The following is a 21,271-nucleotide window of genomic DNA, read 5'->3' as shown; positions in this document are numbered from 1 at the left end:
CATATTGGTGCTTTGTTTGATTGCTTTGGTTAACCCAGTCCATAATTTAATTCCACATACTGATATACTAAAGGTTTTAAGTGTTGTACGCGCATACAAATGTTTTAAATGTGATTTTCCTCTAAGGTTATATTCCTTTGGCTTTGTTGAGAAAAAATGTTGTATTACTTGAGTAACAGGTTATAGACTTAGACTTCTTTTTTATTGTCCTTCAAATTTGAACTTTACAGCACAGATAAGAACGAAATTCCGTTACATAAGCTCATGTATTTATACATTGTACATTATAGTTTGCTTTGTAAATACTTTTAGCTGTTGAATCACTGAATTTTTATATGTGTGATTCAATAAAGTAAGTGTTTGTATGTTCTCTATATCCAACATTATGTATTATCTAACACAGTTAGTAAATGAAGTGTACTTTTGTAATTGTTTCCTCATATTTCTGCACAATAACTCAGATATGGTAACACCAGCGAGCAGTAGAGCAGTGGTTCTCAAATGAGGGTACGCGTACCCCTGGGGGTACTTGAAGGTATGCCAAGGGGTACGTGAGATTTTTTTTAAATGTCTGTCAAAAAGAAATGCAACAATGCAATATTCAGTGTTGACAGCTAGATTTTTTGTGGACATGTTCCATAAATATTGATGTTAAAGATTTCTTTTTTTGTGAAGAAATGTTTAGAATTAAGTTCATGAATCCAGATGGATCTCTATTACAATCCCCAAAGAGGGCACTTTAAGTTGATGATTACTTCTATGTGTAGAAATCTTTATTTATAATTGAATCACTTGTTTATTTTTCAACAAATTTTTTGTTATTTTTATATCTTTTTTTCCAAATAGTTCAAGAAAGACCACAACAAATGAGCAATATTTTGCACTGTTATACAATTTAATAAATCAGAAACTGATGACATAGTGCTGTATTTTACTTTGTTATCTCTTTTTTTCAACCAAAAATGCTTTGCTCTGATTAGGAGGTACTTGAATTAAAAAAAATGTTCACAGGGGGTACATCACTGAAAAAAGGTTGAGAACCAGAGAATATGAAGTGATTTTTAGTCCAGAACATATTTTCCTTTGGTCATTCTTGCCACTTGATTTTGTATATTTTTACATGAGATTTCCAGTTCATTTTGTCATCTATTATTATTATTATCTATTTATCTATTATTACACCCAAAAATGTGTTTATTTTACCCTGTAAATGTCCACTCTGACTGTTTGTGTGTTTGACTTTCCCTTCTACTCGCCTTCCGCCTAAATGCAGCGGAGATGGGCTCCAGCGCCCCCCACGACCCCGAACGGGACAAGCGGTAGAAAATGGATGGAATACATACATACATACACACACACAGACACACACACACATATATGTATGTATGTATGTGTATATATATCCTGCCTAGAAAGAAAATAATGTTTGCCTTGGTGCCCTTCTAACTTGCCTTGGTGCCCTAAAATACGAGCCCTCCTTTAAGGCAACACTTGCCTTGACCTTAAAAAGTTCAAATTGGAGGCCTGTAATTTCATACAATAATGTACGCGCATGCAAAAACTGGTGACATTCATGCGCGATAAAGGCCTGGAAAATGCGATCGAAGTGAAAAATAAAGCCCGGAGCAATTACAATAGTGAAGTGAATTATATTTATATAGCGCTTTTCTCTAGTGACTCAAAGCGCTTTTACATAGTGAAACCCAATGTCTAAGTTACATTTAAACCAGTGTGGGTGGCACTGGGAGCAGGTGGGTAAAGTGTCTTGCCCAAGGACACAGCGGCAGTGACGAGGAAGGCGGAAGCGGGGATCGAACCTGGAACCCTCAAGTTGCTGGCACGGCCGCTCTACCAACCGAGCTGTACCGCCCCAATAGGGTCTCGTCCAGAGGTGGGTAGTAACGCGCAACATTTACTCCGTTACATCTACTTGACTAACTTTTGGGATAAATTGTACTTCTAAGAGTAGTTTTAATGCAACATACTTTTACTTTTACTTGAGTTTATTTATAGAGAAGAAAAGTTACTTTTACTCCGCTCCATTTATCTACATTCAGCTCGCTACTCGCTACTGATTTTTATCGATCTGTTAATGCACGCTTTGTTTGTTTTGGTTTGTCAGACAGACCTTCAAAGTAGGATCTATCGCATGCCTGCGGTCACTGGTGACGTTTGACTCCGTTTCACCAATCAAACAGAGCCAGGCGGTCACATGATTAACAAGCTTAAGCTTACATGAACTGAACGTCAAATTTCAGGAAGCACATCGCTCGTAAGTAACGTTAGTAGATATTTTGGCTGTCACCGTAGGCTGATGTTAGCTTCCCTGCTATGAATCACTGTCAAATGTACATCGTGTGCGGACATTTATTAACGCACTGCACCCTCATAGACAGACAGACAAACACACATGCATGCATGCATGCATAGAAACACCAATCAAAAGTGCACAGTGTGTTCCCAGGTGCAGCCCACACCTATCAGTTTATGGTTTGCGTAAAGGCTAACTTGTTATTTTCCTTTGTAATCTCTGCCTACTGAGCCTATGGTGCTGTTACAAACCCCGTTTCCATATGAGTTGGGAAATTGTGTTAGATGTAAATATAAACGGAATACAATGATTTGCAAATCCTTTTCAACCCATATTCAATTGAATGCACTACAAAGACAACATATCTGATGTTCAAACTCATAAACTTTATTTTTTTTTGGCAAATAATCATTAACTTAGAATTTCATGGCTGCAACACGTGCCAAAGTTGTTGGGAAAGGGCATGTTCACCACTGTGTTACATGGCCTTTCCTTTTAACAACACTCAGTAAACGTTTGGGAACTGAGGAGTCACATTTTTGAAGCTTCTCAGGTGGAATTATTTCCCATTCTTGCTTGATGTACAGCTTAAGTTGTTCAACAGTCCGGGGGTCTCCGTTGTGGTATTTTAGGCTTCAGAATGCGCCACACATTTTCAATGGGAGACAGGTCTGGACTACACGCAGGCCAGTCTAGTACCCGCACTCTTTTACTATGAAGCCACGTTGATGTAACACGTGGCTTGGCATTGTCTTGCTGAAATAAGCAGGGGCGTCCATGGTAACGTTGCTTGGATGGCAACATATGTTGCTCCAAAACCTGTATGTACCTTTCAGCATTAATGGCGCCTTCACAGATGTGTAAGTTACCCATGTCTTGGGCACTAATACACCCCCATACCATCACACATGCTGGCTTTTACACTTTGCGCCTAGAACAATCCGGATGGTTATTTTCCTCTTTGGTCCGGAGGACACAACGTCCACAGTTTCCAAAAACAATTTGAAATGTGGACTCGTCAGACCACAGAACACTTTTCCACTTTGTATCAGTCCATCTTAGATGAGCTCAGGCCCAGCGAAGCCGACAGTGTTTCTGGGTGTTGTTGATAAACGGTTTTTGCCTTGCATAGGAGAGTTTTAACTTGCACTTACAGATGTAGCGACCAACCGTAGTTACTGACAGTGGGTTTTTGAAGTGTTCCTGAGCCCATGTGGCGATATCCTTTACACACCGATGTCTCTTATTGATGCAGTACAGCCTGAGGGATGGAAGGTCACGGGTTTAGCTGCTTACATGCAGTGATTTCTCCAGATTCTCTGAACCCTTTGATGATATTACGGAGCGTAGATGGTGAAATCCCTAAATTCCTTGCAATAGCTGCTTGAGAAAGGTTTTTCTTAAACTGTTCAACAATTTGCTCACGCATTTGTTGACAAAGTGGTGACCCTCGCCCCCATCCTTGTTTGTGAATGACTGAGCATTTCATGGAATCTACTTTTATACCCAATCATGGCACCCACCTGTTCCCAATTTGCCTGTTCACCTGTGGGATGTTCCAAATAAGTGTTTGATGAGCATTCCTCAACTTTATCAGTATTTATTGCCACCTTTCCCAACATCTTTGTTACGTGTTGCTGGCATCAAATTCTAAAGTTAATGATTTGCCAAAAAAAAAAAAGTTCATCAGTTTGAACATCCAATATGTCGTCTTTGTAGCATATTCAACTGAATATGGGTTGAAAAGGATTTGCAAATCATTGTATTCCGTTTATATTTACATCTAACACAATTTCCCAACTCATACGGAAACGGGGTTTGTAAGTTATTGTGGCTCAATTTGCCTCAATTTTTTTTTATGTTAATGTATTATTATTTAATATATATTATTGTTTTAGTTGCTTAAGAGATATTCCTGGCTCTGAATTTGCTCATGGCTATTTTTATGTTTTTGTGCATTATTTGTTGCCGTCATCATTAAACGAACAGGTTACTCATCAGTTACTCAGTACTAGAGTAGTTTTTACTTTTACTCAAGTAAATATTTGGGTGACTACTCCTTACTTTTACTTGAGTAATAAATCTCTAAAGTAACAGCACTCTCGAGTACAATTTCTGGCTACTCTACCCACCTTTGGTCTCGTGAGGCCTTAAAAACTAAGACTGCGTGGCAGCTTTGTGTTCCTAAAGTCAACAATGCAACTTTTTTTTTTGGTTACATGTCACCTGTTTGCTTTTTTTTTTATTACACTTTTTGATGTTTTTTTTTTTTTAGTACTTCGGAGAAGGCACCACGGGGGGGGGGGTCAGAGGTCACGGTGCCTACCGTCTCGGGCTGGTTCTCGAAGATCTCCCTGGCCTCCTCCTTGTTGCACAGCTCCTCCACACACTCCCTCTCCAGGTTGCCCTCCCTGTGCTCCTCAAACAGAGAGTTGGCCCTCCGGTGCCGGCGCAGGAAGCGCGAGGCCGCGCGCTGGCTCAGGACTGAGGGGCACGCGCGCGCACGCACAAGCACGCGCACGCACGCACGCACGCGACAACAAACATGTTATTTTTGTGTTACATGACATTGCAAAAAAAACAAAAAAAAACAGGACTGAACCGAGCAGGAATGTTTCCCTGACACATTTAGAATCGAGGTATTTGGAAGAAAAAATAACACTCCTTTTTTTTTCTTTTTTTAAAGGGAAAGTTTCAACTTACATCGCGAAGCTTCGACGAAGGTCAGAAGAAGAAGAAGAAGCAAACATGGCGACAGGAGATTGTGTCTCCTCATCGTCGGGCTGGTGAGTGCTTCTCGGCGGACTGGAATCTGGGTTTTTAGCCTCCGAAATACTTGGCTCCAGTTGGGGGGGTGGGGGGCGAGAGTGTGCGTGGGTGGGTGGAACTCGTGCTTCAAAAAGAGCTTTGGCAAACAAGAAACACGCCGAGAGGCCCACTGCTGCTCTCTAACTAAACCTCCATTTTAATAGCGCTCATCTTTCGAGCGTGATGCGCATGCGCGGGTGGACCCCAGACCCCCATCACACCTGGCGTCGGCTCAGTATCGTTTGTTGTCACAGATATTGTTACATTGTCGCTCATTTTAGACAGAAACACAACCGTTAATTCATTTTTATTTTGGCCCCCTCCCCCCATTACAGTGCTTCTCCATTATTTTATAGCAATGTGTCCAAAGTGCGGCCGAGGGGCCATTTGCGGCCCGCATCACTTTTTTTTAACGACCCCGCGGCACGTTCTGAAAAGATTATAATTAAATAAATGAAGAATAATAATGAATTACAATCCATGTTTTTATGATTTATTGTCCTAGCCCGGGGGTCGGCAACCCAAAATGTTGAAAGAGCCATATTGGACCAAAAATACCAAAACAAATTTGTCTGGAGCCGCAAAAAATTAAAAGCCATATTACATACAGACATACTTGCCAACCCTCCCGTTTTTAGCGGGAGAATCCCGTTATTCAGCGCCTCTCCCGACAACCTCCCGGCAGAGATTTTCTCCGACAAACTCCCGGTATTCAGCCGGAGCTGGAGGCCACGCCCCCTCCAGCTCAATGCGGACCTGAGACTGAGTGGGGACAGCCTGTTCTCACGTCCGCTTTCCCACAATATAAACAGCTTGCCTGCCCAATGAACGGAGAAGTTAAACAGGACAATACTGCCATCTAATGGATAGCCACCGGAACACTGAAATTCAAGTATTTTTATTTTTTTTCTATGTAAATAAAATAAATATATATATATATATATATATATATATATATATATATATATATATATATATATATATATATATATATATATATATATATATAGCTAGAATTCACTGAAAGTCAAGTATTTCATACATATATATATATATGAAATATATATGAAATACTCGAGTTGGTGAATTCTAGCTGTAAATAACCATGCATAAAACACGTCCTAGAAAGTCGGAGAAAGTTATATATGTAAACAAACTAAGGTGAGTTCAAGGACCGCCAAAATTAGTAGGACAAAACGGCGCTCGCCAAATACTCTAATCAGTGAAGCATGTTTAATATAAACAGTGTGCTTTATAACAAGTAGGGAGGTTTGTGTCATGTTTTTCCTCCTACAGAAACCATACTAAAACAAAAAATTTTTTTTTTTCCCCCTCATCTTTTTCCATTTTTCATACATTTTGGAAAAAGCTCCAGAGAGCCACTAGGGCGGCGCTAAAGAGCCGCATGCGGCTCTAGAGCCGCGGGTTGCCGACCCCCGTCCTAGCCAAAGCTCCAATTATGAAATATTTTTGGGGAAAATATTGCATTGATTTTTCGGCTCGGTATCGTTTGTTGTCAGATATCGTTACATTGTCGGTCATTTTAGAATTACAATCCATGTTTTTATGAATTATTGTCCTAGCCAAAACTCCAATGATGAAATATTTTTGGGGAAAATATTGCATTGATTTTTCGGCTCGGTATCGTTTGTTGTCACAGATATCGTTACATTGTCGGCCATTTTAGACAGAAACACCAACATTGGTCAGTTAATTCTTTTTTATTTTGTTGAAACACAACATTTAACGACCCCGCGGCACGTTCTAAAAGTATTATAATTAAATAAATGAAGAATAATAATGAATTACAAATCCATGTTTTTATGAATTATTGTCCTAGCCAAAGCTCCAATGATGAAATATTTTTGGGGAAAATATTTCATTGATTTTTCGGCTCGGCATTGGCTCGGTATCGTTTGTTGTCACAGATATCGTTACATTGTCGGTCATTTTAGAATTACAATCCATGTTTTTATGAATTATTGTCCTGGCCAAAGCTCCAATTCTGAAATGTTTTTGGGGAAAATATTGCATTGATTTTTCGGCTCTGCATCGGCTCAGTATCGTTTGTTGTCACAGATATTGTTACATTGTCGGTCATTTTAGACAGAAACACCAACATTGGTCAGTTAATTCATTTTTATTTTGGGCCCCTCCCCCCATTACCGTGCTTCTCCATTTTTTTTATAGAAATGTGTCCAAAGTGCGGCCGGGGGGCCATTTTGCGGCCCGCATCATTTTTTTTTTAAACAATAATAATAATTAAATAAATGAAGAATAATAATGAATTACAATTAGGGCTTTGGCTTTTTTGCCGATATCCGATATTCCGATATTGTCCAACTCTTTAATTACCGATACCGATATCAACCAATACCGATATATACAGTTGTGGAATTAACACATTATTATGCCTAATTTGGACAACCAGGTATGGTGAAGATAAGGTCCTTTTTTTTTTTAAATTAATAAAATAAAATAAGATAAATAAATTAAAAACATTTTCTTGACTAAAAAAGAAAGTAAAACAATATAAAAACAGTTACCTAGAAACTAGTAATTAATGAAAATTAGTCAAATTAACTGTTAAAGGTTAGTACTATTAGTGGACCAGCAGCACGCACAATCATGTGTGCTTACGGACTGTATCCCTTGCAGACTGTATTGATATATATTGATATATAATGTAGGAACCAGAATTCTAATAACAGAAAGAAACAACCCTTTTGTGTGAATGAGTGTAAATGGGGGAGGGAGGTTTTTTGGCTTGGTGCACTAATTGTAAGTGTATCTTGTGTTTTTTATGTTGATTTAATAAAAAAAACACACAAAAAAACAGATACCAATAATTAAAAAAAACGATACTGATAATTTCATATTACATATTAAAGCATTTATCGGCCGATATTATCGGACATCTCTAATTACAACACATGTTGTTATGAATTATTGTCCTATCCAAAGCTCCAATTATGAAATATTTTTGGGGAAAATATTGCATTGATTTTTCTTTTGACACAAAAGGCCTTAAACGAATAAACAAAAACATAAGTTGATCTGGAGATTTACGTTTTAAAAGTAAAAAAAAAAAAAATGTCTGACTTGTTATTATCACTTTTATGATACACATTGAATTAAATATCTATCAATATTTAAAGTAAATAAATATTAAATTCAATATCTTTCAATATTCAGAGTAAATAAATATCAAATCAAATATATATATATCAATATTTGAAGTAGATAAATATTAAATTAAATGAGTATTAATATTTAAAGTAAATAAATATAAAATTAAATTAAAGATGTATCATTATTTAAAGTAAATATATCAATATTCAAAGTAAATAAATATAAAATGAAATATATATTATCAATATTTAAAGTACATAAATATTAAATTAAATATGTATCAATATTTAAAGTAAATAAATATTATATTAAATATATATTATCAATATTTAAAGTAAATAAATATTAAATTAAATATGTATCAATATTTAAAGTAAATAAATATTAAATATATTTATCAATGTTTAAATTAAATACATGTTAAATTAAAGATGTATCATTATTTAAAGTAAATATATAAATATTTAAATAAAATAAATGCATCCATCCATTTTCTACCGCTTGTCCCTTTCGGGGTCGCGGTGGGTGCTGGAGCCTATCTCAGCTGCATTCGGGCGGAAGGCGGGGTACACCCTGGACAAGTCGCTACCTCATCACAGAATAAAATAAATATTATATGAAATACCTATTAATATTTAAAGTAAATGATTACATTAAATACCTATCAATATTTAAAGTAAATAATTACATCAAGTATACGTCAATATTTAAAGTAAATAAATATCAAATTATATATATATCAAAGCGGTAGAAAATGGATGGATGGATGAAATATTTAAAGTACATAAATATTAAATTAAATGTGTATCACTATTTAAAGTAAATACATATACAATTAAAGATGTATCATTATTTAAAGTAAATATATCAATATTTAAAGTAAATAAATATTAAATGTAATGTATATTATCAATATTTAAAGTAAATAAATATTAAATTAAATATGTATCAATATTTCAAAAAGAACATATTAAATATATATAAATGCTTCAATTAAATAAATGTTAAATTAAAGATGTATCATTATTTAAAGTAAATATATAAATATTTAAATAAAATAAATATTACGTCAAATACCTATTAATATTTAAAGTAAATGATTACATTAAATACCTATCAATATTTAAAGTAAATAATTACATCAAATTAACGTCAATATTTAAAGTAAATAAATATCAAATTATATATATAAATGCGGTAGAAAATGGATGGATGGATGGAATATTTAAAGTAAATAAATATTAAGTTAAACATATATCATTATTTGAAATAAGTATATCAATATTTAAAATAAATACATATTAATTTGAAACATGTTTTTACCAAAACAAATTCATGTGACTAAATTGTTTTAGTGCAAAATAACACATTTAATAGTACGTGACTACGGGCTGAAATGCTTACTATATTTTGAAAGTCTTGGCATCTGCGTTAAGCTTGCAAACAGCCTTTTAAACTTAATTAAAACTAATTCATGAACAAAAACATTTCTGACTGCGTTTCAAACTCAGTACCACGTTTTACAAGCCCAACACTTATTATTTTGGATGAAAAGATGCAGTGACTATCATACTTATGACTTTGTTTGGATCAAACAGTTGTGTGTGATAAAAGAAAATAGGGAACTGCAGCGAGTCTGGATTAGTTTTCGACTCACCCCTCATTTAAAGCGCGAGTGAAGAACGCACATAAGTCCCAAAGAGATGATACGGCATTATCTGCAGTATTACCTAATGCTTCAGTCTCACGCAGGATTCTCACAGGCATGAGGCAAAAACTAACCCATACCCAGTGTAGTTTAAATATTGTGTTGACATTGTTACACTTCAATACATTTAACATGTAAATGTACAGTTAATAAATACCTGGAAGCAAAGTGAAGTGAGAGAGACACAAAGGACACAGACACCAGGTGTGCATGAATATTTCCATTTCATTATTAAGGATAAAACATCACATTTCACCATTCATACACACATTTAATATGCTTATTGAAATACAAAACACTCTTCTCCCTTTTAAGTGTCTGGTAAAAATGACAAACTTCTCCTTTCACAGAGTCAACCTTATTATTGCATGTTGAGAAAAAAAACATTATTGCATAAATCAACACTTCTGGGAGGATTGGAGTCCACGTTTACCTTCCCGCTGACGCGTGACGGGAAGGTAAATAATACAAATATCGTGTGTGCTGAATAAGAATAAATTATGCTCCGTGACATAAACATGTGGCGCAACATGTAGAAGATAGTTTCATAACAGGCAGTGATGTTGTTGTTGTTTTGAAATATATATTGTGCCTTCATCTCACCTCTAACACTGACTTCTTTCAGTTGCCATGACACACAAACTTATCCCGATTCGAAATCCAGTCATCATTTTCTAAAATTTATAAAAAAATTAATTAAAAAAAGATGTTTGAGGCCATCTTTTTGCAACCAGGAGTTTTTTCTAACCTTTAAACTGAAAAATGTTGATTTTAATTATTTTACCAAATAATACATTGAGAAAATCGTTTTGAATCGTGTTGAATCGCGAATCGAATCGTCTCCTAACACACACACACACACACACACACACACACACACACACACACACACACACACACACACACACACACACACACACACACACACACACACACACACGCACACACACACACACACACACACACACACACACACACACACACACACACACACACCACTTTAAGATACACTTCAGTCGTCGCATGACAAAGAGTCAAGTTCACACAACACAGCTAACATAAACATGATTGAAGGTTTGAAAACATCACAGGTTATGATATTTATATTTATATATATATATATTAAAAAAACACATCTAATAGGTGGTGTTTTTCTTTAGTTTGTGTCAAAAGGAGGGCTGTATAAAAAGTACTGACTGGCACAGGAGCTATGAAACATGTGGGCGGTGCTCAGAAGCCACCGTTTTGGCAATGGTGACGATCAGAAGCAGCAAATGGGGGAAAGTGTTGGATTCAAACCCAGAACCCTGAGTGGACTCTGAGGTGTAAGACTGTCAGCAGCCAGTAGGGGGACTTCTTGAAATAGAACGGGCGCAAAACTCGGCGACGTCAGCGAACACGACGACTTAGGACGATATTGGAATGACTGGAAAAGGTGGGTCAGGGAGGCGAAACAGAACAATTTGGGGCAAGACGAGCGAAGACGTGGTTCGACTCCGGTCTTCAAAACAAGATGGCACACAATTTGAAAGTTATCTTCAAACTCTTACATGGAGAACGATCACCCAAATATTGTCTCATTCCACCAATGAGTTGTTTTGCCACCATTTAAAGATTTGTGGTCATGCTTGTCTATCAGAAAGGTTGAATCGAGCCTGGGATCGAACCCAGAACGAATACTGGGGGTGCTGTACATTTTTGTATTTATATCTGAATCATGATTCCTATTTATTACCATGCTGAATCGGTACAAAAGTCTTAAGAATCGATTTTTAAAAATCATTTTCTAGGGAGCTGTTTTGTAATCATTGAGACACAAAATAATACATCTTGTCGACTTAAAATTCCATTTTGAAATCCAACTGCCTTACTAGACCAGGCCTGACGAGCCAGAGTCTCCAAGGGAATATTCTTATCCATGATGGAGCAGGAAGGGGCTAGGAATACGTTTGCCGTGACATTTCAAATGAAGCTAATCATTGACTTTTGACACATTTAGGCAAAAGGGGGCTAATTAGCGCTCACGGTCCCCACAATCCCTTCTTGTGAGGCCCCCGCTGTCTGCTCTTGTGTAGCTGGGGGCCAAACTACAGAGTTTTTGGTCTGTGGTACATGGACTACAAAGAACTATCGTAAGCAAAGTACAAATCAAAGCGATAAAATCCACTTTTTGAAAATGTGCTGTGACTTATTGGTCCGTTGATGCGGAGGCGATTAAAGTGCACGTCGCTCACTGGGGGAATGCACCAGTGAGAAAAGTTCCCGTCTTCTTCTCTTCTCCCTGCACTTCCTCTTCCTGTCTGAGGTCAGTTCCTCCGTGACACGAGGGGGCGGGGGGCCCGGCGAACGTAAAAAAAAAAAAAAACGGCGATTCGCCGGGACTCACCGCAGGGAGTGCAGAAGGACGCGGCGGTCCTGGGCGGTGCAAAAAGAGGTCAGATGGAGTAGGTGGAACTCTCCGACTGCTGGCGGATGTAACACTGAAAACTCTTGTCTCCGATCGGATGTTCTCTGAGGAAACAAGAAGACGTCATCACGTCACCATCAGAGCAGCCATTTAATAGCAAAAATACTTCAGTACGCTTGTCTAAAGAAGAAACTTATTCCTAGCCCCTTCCTGCTCCGGTACTGGGAATGAGTACCTTTCACATTTGAACCCATGCCTGGGAATCGATCCTGGTACTCAATGGTAACCAAGTTTTGGTACTTTTATGCCTGTTAATAAATGTTTTTTTGTTTAATAATAACATTTTATTGTAATATTTAAGGGTCCAATTACTTCACAGTTACTTCATTTATTACACTTTGCATTTTTTGGAAGAAAATATTGCATATTTTGTGTTTTTGCCATAAAGGGCATAAAACATAAAATAAAATAAAACTGAGATGTAGGCGTTTATTAAAGAAAATATTAATTTATGATTTGTTTTTAACATTTTAATTGGAGGAAAATATTGCATATTTTGTGTTTTTTACCATAAAAAACAAGGTTTTGACAAAAAGGGCATGAAAAAAACAAAAACAAAAAGTACTTTGACATTTAGGCGTTTAATAAAAAACGATTATTAATTATTAATTTATTTTTTTGATTTTCATTGGAGGAAAATATTGCATATTTAGTGTTTTTGTCCAAAAAACAGGGTTTTGACTAAATATTTTGTGTTTTTGCCATAAAGGGCATAAAACATAAAATAAAATAAAACTATGAGATGTAGGCGCTTATAAAAAAAAATAAAAATAATATTTATTTTTAACATTTTCATTTGAGGAAAATATTGCATATTTTGTGTTTTCACCATAAAAACAAGGTTTTGACAAAAAGGGCATGAAACAAAAACAAAACAAAAAGTACTTTATGACATTTAGGCGTTTAATAAAAAAAGATTAATAATTATTAATTTATTTTTTCAATTTTCATTAGAGGAAAATATTGCATATTTAGTGTTTTTTGCCCAAAAAACAGGGTTTTGACAAAAAGGGCATACAACAAATATAAATGATAAAAACTTTATATATCAACAGAGCTGAAGTTGATCTAGAGATTTAGTAGTGGAATAAAAAAATATTAATTTATGAATTAGTTTAAAAAAAATGAATAAGGGGAAAACATAGCATATTTTGTGTTTTTGCCATAAAAAACAGGGTTTTGACAAAAAGGGCATACAACATTATATCAAAACAAATAAAACCTTATGAGATTTAAGCGTTTAATAAAAAAGATTAATAATTTATGATTTATTGTTAAAATTTTCATTGGAGGAAAGTATTGCATTTTTTGTGTTTTTGCCAAAAAAACAGGGTTTGACAAAAAGGGCATAAAACAAATATGAATGAAAAAAAACCTAATATATTAACAGACCTGAAGTTAATCTAGATATTTAGGCATGGAATTAAAAAAGATTAATAAATTATGAACTATTTTTAAAAAATGTATTAGGGGAAAATATCACATATTTTTCCATAAAAAACAGGGTTTTGACAAAAAAGGCATAAAACATAAAATCAAAACAAATAAAACTGTATGAGATTTAGGCGTTTAATAAAAAAGATTAATAATTTATGATTTATTTTTACAATTTTCATTGGAGGAAAATATTGCATTTTTTGTGTTTTTGCCAAAAAACAGTGTTTGACAAAAAGGGCATAAAACAAATATGAATGAAAAAAACGTTATATATTAACAGACCTGAAGTTGATCTAGCGATTTAGGCGTGGAATAACAAAAGATTAATAAATTATGAACTATTTTTTAAAAATGTATTAGGGGAAAACATTGCATATTTTGCCATAAAAAACAGGGTTTTGACAAAAAGGGCATAAAACATAAAAACAAAACAAATACAACTTTGTATAAACAGAGCTGAAGTTGATCTAGAGATTTAGGTGTTGAATATGAAAATATTAATAATTTATGAATTATTTTTTATAAATTTATAAGGGGAATATATTGCATATTTGGTTTTTTTGCGCCTCCGACCCCCAAAAAAATTAAAAATAAAATAAAAATAAAAACAGGGTTTTGACAAAAAGGGCATAAAACATCAAAACAAAACAAATAAAACTTTAAATATCAACAAAGCTGAAGTTGATCTAGAGATTTAGGTGTTTAATAAGAAAATATTAATAACTTATGAATTATTTTTTATAAATTTACAAGGGGAAAATATTGCATATTTGGGATCCCCCCCACCCCCCAAAAAACCCCAAAAAACAAAACAGGGTTTTGACAAAAAGGGCATAAAACAAAAACAAAACAAATAAAACTTTATATATCAACAGAGCTGAAGTTGATGTAGAAATGTAGGTGTTTAATAAGAAAATATTAATAATTTATGAATTATTTTTAATAAATTTATAAGGGGAAAATATTGCATATTTGGGGTCCCCCCCCCCAAAAAAAACTAACAAAACAAAAAAAACAGGGTTTTGACATAAAGGGCATAAAACATAAAAACTAAACAAGTAAAACTTTATATATCAACAGAGCTGAAGTTGATCTAGAGATTTAGGTGTTTATAATAAGAAAATATTAATAATTTATGAATATTTTTTTATAAATTTATAAGGGGAAAATATTGCATATTGCACCCCCAAAAACAGGGTTTTGACAAAAAGGGCATAAAACATAACAACAAAAACTTTATATTAACAGAGCTTAAGTTGATTTAGGCGTTGAATAAAAACAGATGAATAATTTATTAATTATTTTAAATTTTTAATGACTGAGACCTTTCTGTGTCCACATGAGACAATTTGAGAGGAGCACTAAAGGATTAAAAAAAGTATTAGTTTTGAAAATGACAAATATCAAAATGGCCCCGCATGTTTTCATTGGAAAAAGTTTGGAGCCCTGATGGAGCACAAAGTGGACGACTGTGGTGAATGAAGGTAAGTGACATATTCTAATCCAAATAAAACAATATTAGATGCACTTACTGGCTGCCTATCTTGGTCTTCTTGAACTTGTCCCGCTTGTACTTGGTGTGCTGCTGCTCCAAAGTCTGCACAGCCGACACGATCATCTTCAGGGTCTTGTAGGTCTCCTGGGGGTCGTCGATGAGGAAGCTGGAGTACTCCTCTTGCTCGGGTCCGTCGTACACAGACTTACTGCCGCAGGCCTCTGTGCACCCCAGACAGAAAGAGGCGGGTTCAAAGCACCGAAGTGGGGGTGAAGTTCCCCACAAAGACAGGAGAAGACCCAGGACCATGGCGCACCTTGCATCTTGATGAGTTTGGTCATGTAGGTGCTGAAGAGAGAGTAGATCCTCTCCGTCTCTCGGTCGCCGTCTACGTCCAGCTGGATGTTGGCAGGCAGGCCGCTGCAGGAGGAACATGGAGGTCAGTTTGGATCTTTATTGCAAAATAACTTGTGTAACTTTGGAGGGGCGGCGTGGCTCGCTTGGTAGAGCAACTCCATTTCCAGGAATTCCAGGTTCAATCCCCACCATCTTGGGCAAGACACTTTACCACCCACCCTGGTTTAAATGTAGCTTAAAGATGTCAATAATGGGGTTCACTATGAATAGCGCTTTGAGTCTCGAGAGAAAAAGTGCTATATAAAAATAATTCACTTCATAATAGTTCACTAACTGAATTTTTCGAATTTTGTGAACTGATTTTTTTTACATCAAATTTTGCTGACAATTTCATTGAAAAAAACATTGCTAGCAAAATGCGTGTTTAAAAAGTCAGTGTTTAAAAATGTAGTGTTGAAATATTAATGGTGTTGTATTATGCCCAGGTAGCAGTTAACTGCCTTTTTTGTGCTGTCTTGCAAGACCCGTGTCACGTGACTTCAAACTTGACACCTCATTGGCTGCTTCTGAGACTGGCTCCATTGCTTCAGTCGGAATTTTGAAGCAGCACATTTTCAACAATGAAATTTTCAGCAATTCATTTTTTTTACCCTGGATTTTTATACACTGAATTTCTTGTACACTAAATTTTTATACACTGATTTTTTCACACATCATTTTTATACACTGAAATTTTTTTACACTAAATTTTATGACACTGAATTTTTATACATATACTTTTTTTACACTGAATTTTTATACACATACTTTTTTTTACACTGATTTCTTTACACTGAATTTTCATACACTGAATGTATTTACACTTATTTTTTTTTCTCTGAATTTTATTACACTAAATTTATTTTTATTTTTTTTTACACTGAATTTTATTACACAAAATTTTTATACACTGAATTTTATTACACTACATTTTTATGCACTGAATTTTTTTATAACACATTTTTATACGCTGAATTGTTTTTACACTGAATTTTATTACACTGAAATTTTATACACTGGATTTTTTTATACACTGAATTTTTTTACAACACATTTTTTTACACTGAATTTTCATACACTGAGTTTTTTTTACACTAAATGCTATTGCACCGAATTATTTTAAAATACATTTTTTTACCCTAGATTTTTAGTTACCGAATGTCCCTTTGGGACAGAGGACCCTATTGAATTTCTAGCGTTTTATTATTATTTTTACTTTGAATTTTTTACACTAAAATTTTATACACTGAATTTTTTGTAACAATTTTTTTACACAGAATTTATATACACTGGATTTGTATACATTGATTTATTTACACTGAATTTTTATACACTGAGGTTTATTTACACTGATTTAACACTAAATGTTATTAAACTGAATTTTTTACACTGAATTTTTATACACTGATTTCTTTACACTGAATGTATTTACACTTAATTTTTTTACCCTGAATTTTATTACACGAAATCATTTTTAAATATATTTTTTTTAACAATGAATTTTATACATTTAATTTTTTATAACAAATTTGTACACTCTGAATTGTTTTTACACTGAATTTTTTACAACTCATTTTTTTTACACTGAATTTTCATACACTGAATTTTTTTTACACTAAATGTGATTGCACTGAATTATTTTAAAATGAATTTTTTTACACTAGATTTTTTTTTACTCAGGATTTTATTACACACATTTTTTGTACACTGAATTTTTTGTAACAATTTTTTTTTACACAGAATTTTTATACACTGGATTTGTATACATTGATTTATTTACACTGAATTTATATACACTGGTTTAACACTAAATAGTATTAAACTGAATTTTTATATGCTGATTTTTGTACACTAAATTTTACTACACATATTTTTTATAGAATACATTTTTTATACACTGAATTTATTTTTTTTACCCTGAATTTTTATATACTGATTTTTTTACACAGAATGTTTTTTTTTCAATGAATTTTTTTAGACTGAATTTCAGTGACATAAATTCCGTGTCACAAGTGAACCTCGGTGGAGAGAAGGAGGCCAGCAGGGGCCACATACCCGGTGCAGGGTGTGCAGCCAGGTGCTGTGTCAGCAGAAAGCTTGCAGCAGAGCCAGTGGCCGTTGAGGTAAGCTGAAGGATGGTAGGTGCTGAGACGCTTGCGGTTGCACTGGCTGACTTTGGTCAAGATGTCGATCCAGTCGCGCGCCTCCACGCAGTTGTTGGCCTGGATGTAGAGCGCTCTCTCCGGCTGGATCACCTGGAACATCTGGAGGAAGACCAGGGCACGCAACAACACATAAAACATCACACATTTGTGGAAATGAGGCAGTATTTTGTAATGCCCGACATACATTTTTCATCTTGAACGACTCTTCCTCCAGCCTTTCCACAGCCAGGATGTTCTCGATGGGAATGCTGCACAGAGCGCCCTCTCCTGGAGGTCAAAGGCAAATCATTAGTGGATGTAAATGTGTGCAACGTCTCCAACTATCACTTTACACCTGGAACTAGGTCTGGGAATCTTTGGGCACCACACGATTCCAGTCCATTCTTGGGGCTAACGATTCAGAATCGAGTCTTGATTCAAAACATTTCTCGATTCAAAAGCAATAATTTTTTTTAACAACATTGGGTGCTCCAGTTCTATGATTAACTCACTTCTGGTTAACTGGTTTCGCTCAATAAAATTCTACCCAAAACATTTAATAAAGTGACTGGAAGAACAGATTTTGGGGAAAAAAATAATATATATATATATAATATGTGTGTTAAATTCAGTGTAAATAAAAATTCACAGCATTTTACATGTGTAAAATTCAGTGTAAAAAAAAATGTGTGGTAAAATAAATTCACTGTAAAAAAAAAAAAAATCCAGTGTAATAAAGTTTAGTGTAAAAAAATTCAGTGTAAAAAAATCAGTGTTTAAAAATTCAGTGTACAAAAAATAATAAATTAAAAATGTATATATATATATATATATATATATACTGTATAAATACATATTTAATTTTTTCCCCCCAAAATCTGTCCTTGAATGAATTTTTTATTGATTATTTTTTGTACACTGAATTTTTAAACACTGATTTTTTTTTACTCTGAATTTCTTCTACAACAAATTTTTTTACACTGGAATTTTTTCACACTGAATTTTACATATTTTGTGTGTGTGTAAAATTCAGTGTAAAAAAAAAATATATATATATATATATATATATGTGTGTAAAATTTGTTGGAAAAAAAATTCAGCGTATAAAAATCCAGTGTTAAAAAATCAGTGTATAAAAATCCAGTGTAAAAAAAAATCAGTGTTTAAAAATTCAGTGTAAAAATTTTTATTGATGAAAAATTAATTCAAGGACATATTTTATGGGGAAAAAATAAATATATATATTTATGTATATTTATGTATATTTATTTATTTCCCCCCCAAAATCTGACAGATTTGGCGAAAAAAATTATATATTTATATATAATATATACATATACATATTTTTTACACGCAAAATATGTCCTTTCAGTCACTTTATTAACTGTTTCTCACATTCCAAAGTCAAAATGCTTCTTGATAACTTTTGTAGCTAATGTTGAAGGTATTTATCTCATATATATATATATATATATATATATATATATATATATATATATATATATATATATATATATATATATACAGTATGTGAGAACTTAAGAGAACTTTCTGACACCAGCGTCCATCAGCCAAGACAGTAACACCATAATTCATGAGCAGTTGTATGCACCTTCTGCTGGAACATTACCTTTAGTTTTGTGGTAGGTAAACTCGTGGTTGGTGAGGCGAAACCACCGCTTCTTGAAGTTCTTCATTCCAAAGCGGTTCCTGCCTTGTGCTCTCTTGATCATAAATCTGAAAGATGGCAGAAATATGAAATAGTCCGCTGGAAACCTTCCCAGGTGAGCTCCAGCTGAAAGTATTTCCAGTGGTAAAGGATCGTACACCTTTTTGCACGTCACACATTTGTTCATTGCTGCACTGGTTAGGTGCTAGAATTCGACAAAAACACATTTTGTTATTATTATTATTATGCACATTTCAAGGCAACGGTTTTTTCCCACCAGGTTTTATAGTTTTCTTGGTGTGGATTTTTGTCCTCACCTGTTGCACACGTGGAGTCTATTCGGCCTCTAATGTGAGACATATGTGGTCCTAAACAAAAACCACATGGGAAAATAGAAACTATTTTACCATAATAAAATAAAACAATCACTGTATTAAAAATTAGAGACGGGATTTATGGATCTTTGAGAAACTGGCTCGTTATTATCGTTCTTAGAGTTATTTTTTCTTTAAATCAAGGATACAATCAATGCCAGCACTAAAGAAAAGCAGCAGTACTCACTTGTAATACACCTTTCCACCACTTGTGGCAGTAATGACAAACAACTTATACAAATACTTATTTGTATCTGACTTTATTAAATGTTTGGGTAGAATTTTACTAAACAAAACCAGTTTTCTTTGAAGTAATATTAAAATTTATCAAAGCTGTTTATCTATTTTATGGAGTAATGTAGTTAATCATAGAACTGGTATTCAATGTTATTAAAAGAGTACTGCTTTTGAATCGAGAATCGATTCCGAATCGAATCGTTACCCACAAGAATTGAATCGAGTGGTGCCCAAGTAGTCTATAGCCTCGCATGTTTACCTTTTGTAAATGACCAAAATGGAAGAAAATACCAGGTGTGTGTTTACTGGAGGACATTTAGATAGATGTTCACTAGCGGTCTAACTTTGCACCAAAATAATACATCTAAATCAATGTTGTTTTGAATTGTTGATCTATTATTAAATATTCCACTTTGAAATATTTTTGGGGAGAAAATATTGCATATTTTGTGTTTGCCCTAAAACAAAACTAAGTTTTCTACGACAAAAAGGGCATAAAACAAACACATTAAAAAACAAAAACATAACAAAATAATACAAATGGATAATTGACGGATAGATCTGAAGTGTTGAAAGTAAACAAAATAATATGAATAATTATGACTTACTTTTAACACCCTTGGATCCCAAAACATTTTAGTGGGATTTTTTTCATTGAGTCATTTCTCAAAAAATAAAAATGAATCAAAATCAATGTTGTAATGAATTATTGACTGATTTAAGGGTGCATATTTTCTGATTTTACCATAAAAAACAGGTTTTTTTTAAACAAAAAGGGCATTATATATATATATATATATAATATATATATATATATATATATATATATATATATATATATATATATATATATATATATATATATATATATATATATATATATATATATATATATATATATATATATATATATATATATATATATATATATGTGTGTGTATTTTATATATTTTTTTGGGCAAAAAAAAAATCGATTTTAGGATGATTCACGATTCTTATTTGTTATTTAGATGTTCACTGGCTGTCCAGCTTTGAATCCCCCCCCAAAATTTTTCTTTTTTTTTAAATTGTCATAGCTCAAAAAATTATAATG

General features: G+C 33.9%; 2 protein-coding genes across 2 annotated transcripts in view; both read right to left on the bottom strand.

Moving 5' to 3' along the window:
* The window catches only part of pros1 (protein S), a 28,394-nt gene extending 23,110 nt beyond the window's left edge, over positions 1-5,284 (bottom strand). The window contains exons 1-2 of the mRNA XM_062035518.1: positions 5,015-5,284; positions 4,638-4,795 (exon numbers count right to left, since the gene is read on the bottom strand). Of these exons, the coding sequence (XP_061891502.1) occupies positions 4,638-4,795; positions 5,015-5,087 (231 nt within the window). The 5' untranslated portion in view covers positions 5,088-5,284. The remainder of the gene's footprint in view (positions 1-4,637; positions 4,796-5,014) is intronic.
* A 4,863-nt stretch (positions 5,285-10,147) lies between these two features.
* Positions 10,148-21,271, bottom strand: part of rasa3 (RAS p21 protein activator 3) — a 127,511-nt gene continuing 116,387 nt past the window's right edge. The window contains 6 exon segments of the mRNA XM_062035508.1: positions 10,148-12,470; positions 15,396-15,579; positions 15,675-15,778; positions 17,810-18,018; positions 18,104-18,186; positions 19,529-19,635. Coding sequence (XP_061891492.1) covers positions 12,395-12,470; positions 15,396-15,579; positions 15,675-15,778; positions 17,810-18,018; positions 18,104-18,186; positions 19,529-19,635 — 763 coding nt within the window. The 3' untranslated portion in view covers positions 10,148-12,394.

Source organism: Entelurus aequoreus, linkage group LG02 (genome assembly GCF_033978785.1).
Source record: "Entelurus aequoreus isolate RoL-2023_Sb linkage group LG02, RoL_Eaeq_v1.1, whole genome shotgun sequence".
NCBI classification, from domain to species: Eukaryota; Metazoa; Chordata; class Actinopteri; order Syngnathiformes; family Syngnathidae; genus Entelurus; species Entelurus aequoreus.
Note: the sequence above shows the minus strand (reverse complement) of the source record. Positions and strands in the feature narration are given on the sequence as shown.